Source organism: Hevea brasiliensis, chromosome 11, assembly GCF_030052815.1.
Source record: "Hevea brasiliensis isolate MT/VB/25A 57/8 chromosome 11, ASM3005281v1, whole genome shotgun sequence".
In the NCBI taxonomy this organism is placed as follows: Eukaryota; Viridiplantae; Streptophyta; class Magnoliopsida; order Malpighiales; family Euphorbiaceae; genus Hevea; species Hevea brasiliensis.
In genome coordinates, this window is record NC_079503.1 from 7981458 (window position 1) to 7984969 (window position 3512).

Sequence of the window (3512 nt, forward strand, 5' to 3'; positions counted from 1 at the left end):
TAGAAAATGCCACTATGCATCACTTCGAACTTTTATTATCCCATTTTGGGAAAATTTGTGCCAGATGTGAATAACTAGATATTGTACATAACATAGCCACGTATGCATAAGAAGAACTTGCATTCTTGAAATTACAGTGGCCAATTTAACTAGATTTTGGCTTTTTATAACCTTGATTATTCTTTATAGAATTCAGAATATTTCAGAGACTATAGATGTTCAAGCTTGAGCAAAAATAGGTCTACCCTTCTTTGAGCTCATTGCAATATAGCAGACTAAATGTATATAATCTGTACGTCTTTCGAATCTAATGCATATGTGTATATTATCACTGGAGACCAGAGACAAAAGTTACTCCAGTAGAAGGCAGCCAAGATGTTCCAGCGATAAAATTACCAACAGTAAACTTGACAGCCTCTTGAGTTCCGATAACTCGAAATCCAGGCCAGTTTACCCTATTGGAGGTTCCAGCTCCAGGGCCTGTATTCGAGTACTCTGCATAGTAGAGCGTTTTCCCGTAGGACCCTGCACCAGGCCACTCGATCCAACCCCTCGATGAAATAGCATCATCTATATTCGATTGCATTATGACTGATCTCGAATACTGCTTCCACGGCCTTCCCAGATACGAGTTGAAGCTGTGCTTAACCGGAGAAAAATCTGAGCTCCCAGTGATTTTACAATTATGTAGAGCAAAGCCGGTGTTCTGTCCAGGGTCCGTCCTTCCATTGGCTAGAATTACATTGTAGGCTCCTCTCTGAGGCCGGCGAAGCACCAAGTAGCAATTCTGGAAAACAGCAGCTGCGTTGCCAAAAATGAAGTCTATGGTGCCATAAATGTCGCATTCTCTGTAGAATTGGCGGAGCGCAAGTGCATATAAGGTGTCTTGGTAGCCTGAGATGCTGCATCTGTATAGAACTGAATGATCTGAGGCAATGTATAGAGCCAATGCTTGTTCTCCTTGAGGTCCTGCTGTGTTCTGAAATCCAATGTCACGAGCTATGAATCCATCGCCTGTAATTGCTGCCCAGCCAGAGGAAAATATCAGCCATTATTATGGGATTTATTTTCTTTTATATTTTATTTATTTATTTATTTTTTGTAATTAGTTCCGACTACACTCAAGCTCGCCTCTTTATTTACTTTTGGTACAATTGATTTTATCTTGAACGAAAATCTCATTGTCTTAGAGATTACTCAAACACTACAGAAGTAAAACTCACATATTAATTTTAAATGATATCATAATTACGATAATTAATTATAGTACTTAATGGCAACAATTACACTCTGATTAGAAATATTTTATTTTTTTGGCGGAAAGATAATTTCTTTTTTCTTTTTAGTATGGTTTTAATACTTTAATATAATTTGGCTCAGAGAATAATTATTACTCATTCTGGAATTAAATTCTTTATATTAATATTGATCATGCAGATTAATTCTCCCATTGAATTACTTAAATTTATTATAATTTTTAATAATATATGTAATTAATTATCTTATATATATATTCAATTAATTTATTTTTAATAAATATAAATGATATTTTTAGGATTGTTTATAAATTTCAAAATTATTCTTCAAATGCTATCCATAATAATAAAATCAACTACCTCTCAAAATAACTATATGCCGTACCCCACGAGAATTTATGCACAAATATAATAGAAAATGACTAACCCAGAATGCCGACTCTTCCATCTTGTGGAAAAGGACGTACCGTCTGCCTAAAGTTTCCGGTGGTAATTCTACTAATACGTGTCCACAGAAATTTCGAACTTAGAAAAAAAAAAAAAAATCTTTTGCTTCCATTTCAAAGGGAAGAACTCCTTAAATTCTTTTTGATGCAATAAAAAATATTATATATAGCAAATGTTATGTACAACCTAACTCCTTATCCAATCTTTGACAAGCATGAAGCATTCAAGCCTAATTTCAAACCTGCAAGCATGGGTTAAACTGTATTTATTTAATTTATTAGCAAGTTTAGAGGGAGTAGAGGACTAACTGAAAGTGGCAGAGTCAGGCATGGAAGAACCTCCAGCTACACTGTCATCACCAGCAATAATGGTGGAGTATTTACCATCTCCTATCAAAGTAATACCATCTTTAGTGGTGCGAATTTTCTCTTTGTAAACTCCTGACTTCACATAAATCACAAACCGACCTCCACTAGCTGCTTTGATTGCTTCTGATATTGTTTTATAGTTGCCTGTTCCGTCTTTTGCAACCACTGCATTCGCCTTGATGGTGCTAGTTTGAAGAAGTTTTCGATCTCTCGCTGATACCCACTTGGGAAAATCTTCTACTTCCTCGCCTAGATGTCGACTTCTAGTGTTATTTTCAAGCTTAACACCATTACCAGCAATCCTGTTAACGAGAGCTAAAGGGTTGCTGGCCAATTGAGAAAGATAATCCATTTTACTTGAAATTTGGGAGTTGATATCAACAAGACTGTCGGCAGAATCTTTGCAGGCTTGTTGGAAGGTCAAGGCTGCACTTAGCCAGGTTTGGATGTCGTTCTTTTTTTTTTTTGGAGATTCTCTCAGTGCCAACAGCGACTTGTCTAGCCGTTTGAGAGACATCTTCATGAGATTTTCACAATAATCTGCATGCACAGTAAAATGGGGCTCAGCTTGTGAACGAAAAAGAAAATGACAGACCCACACCAAACAATTTTTAGCCAATTCTTATCTAACAAAAAGTTAATGAGCAATCATTTTAACCCTATTTAATTAGTCAGTATTGACTATATGATTTTTCATATATCCAGTTGACGGATATTGGATGTCACCTGTGATGGATTTGGCAAGTTGAGCATCTTGGATTTCCAATTGGGAGCCAAGTGTTTGGAAGTAGGAGCTAGGCAGCTTGGTCTCCGAAATTGTCTTGTTAACGAGAGCAGACATAATATGAACAGGATGATCCCTTAACTCCATCAGGGTATTTTGACACAGGCTAGGATATCGAGTGAAGCTGCATTCCCTTCGGACCTTAGCTTGGAAATTGACATCCAAGGGAACACCCCAAGACATGGAGGCTCCTAGGGCAGATACCAGTACCCCAAAAACCATCAAATGTGGCATTCCCATATCAAATAAACTAGCTAAATAAGCTAAAAAGTTTAGCCAAAGAGGGATCGAGTGATTCCTTAAGCTATCATGAAAACTTAGCAGAAGGGAGATTGATATTTATAGTGAAGGAAGTTCTCTTTGGGCACGCTTTTGAAAAGTTCCACGGAATATTTTTGTTCGTTCAGTGGTCTATTTTGCTAGAATATTGACAAAGAAGTGGTGCCCATATGCGTAGGGTCTGGTTAGCCACCGGGTCTTGGCCTCAGCAGTAAGCACGTTGTACATTTTGTACATACGGATAATTTTCAATGTTTATGGTTCTGTACAGTCAGTACCCAATAATAATCGAAATATTCCTCCTCTCCTTACTTTTCATACAACATTTGTTCTTTTTATTTAGGTTTGGAAATTCAAAATCTACTACTACAAAATATT

General features: G+C 36.8%; 1 protein-coding gene across 1 annotated transcript; it reads right to left on the minus strand.

The window, feature by feature from the left end:
• LOC110636525 (pectinesterase) lies at window positions 1–3176 on the minus strand. Its single transcript, XM_021786265.2, has 3 exons — window positions 2798–3176; window positions 2012–2611; window positions 1–1023 (listed from the first exon to the last, which is right to left on the minus strand). Exons 1-3 carry the CDS (start codon window positions 3093–3095, stop codon window positions 329–331), a joined length of 1593 nt encoding a protein of 530 aa, XP_021641957.2. The 5' UTR covers window positions 3096–3176; the 3' UTR covers window positions 1–328.
• Window positions 3177–3512: the final 336 nt, after the last annotated feature.

Excerpts from the sequence above, each read along its gene's own strand:
- LOC110636525 (XM_021786265.2), bottom strand. The coding sequence starts at position 3,095 with ATGGGAATGCCACATTTGATGGTTTTTGGGGTACTGGTATCTGCCCTA. Across the intron at positions 2,612-2,797 it reads ACTTGCCAAATCCATCACAG|ATTATTGTGAAAATCTCATG; the intron begins GTGACATCCAAT and ends CTGTGCATGCAG. Across the intron at positions 1,024-2,011 it reads GCCTGACTCTGCCACTTTCA|CAATTACAGGCGATGGATTC; the intron begins GTTAGTCCTCTA and ends CTGGCTGGGCAG.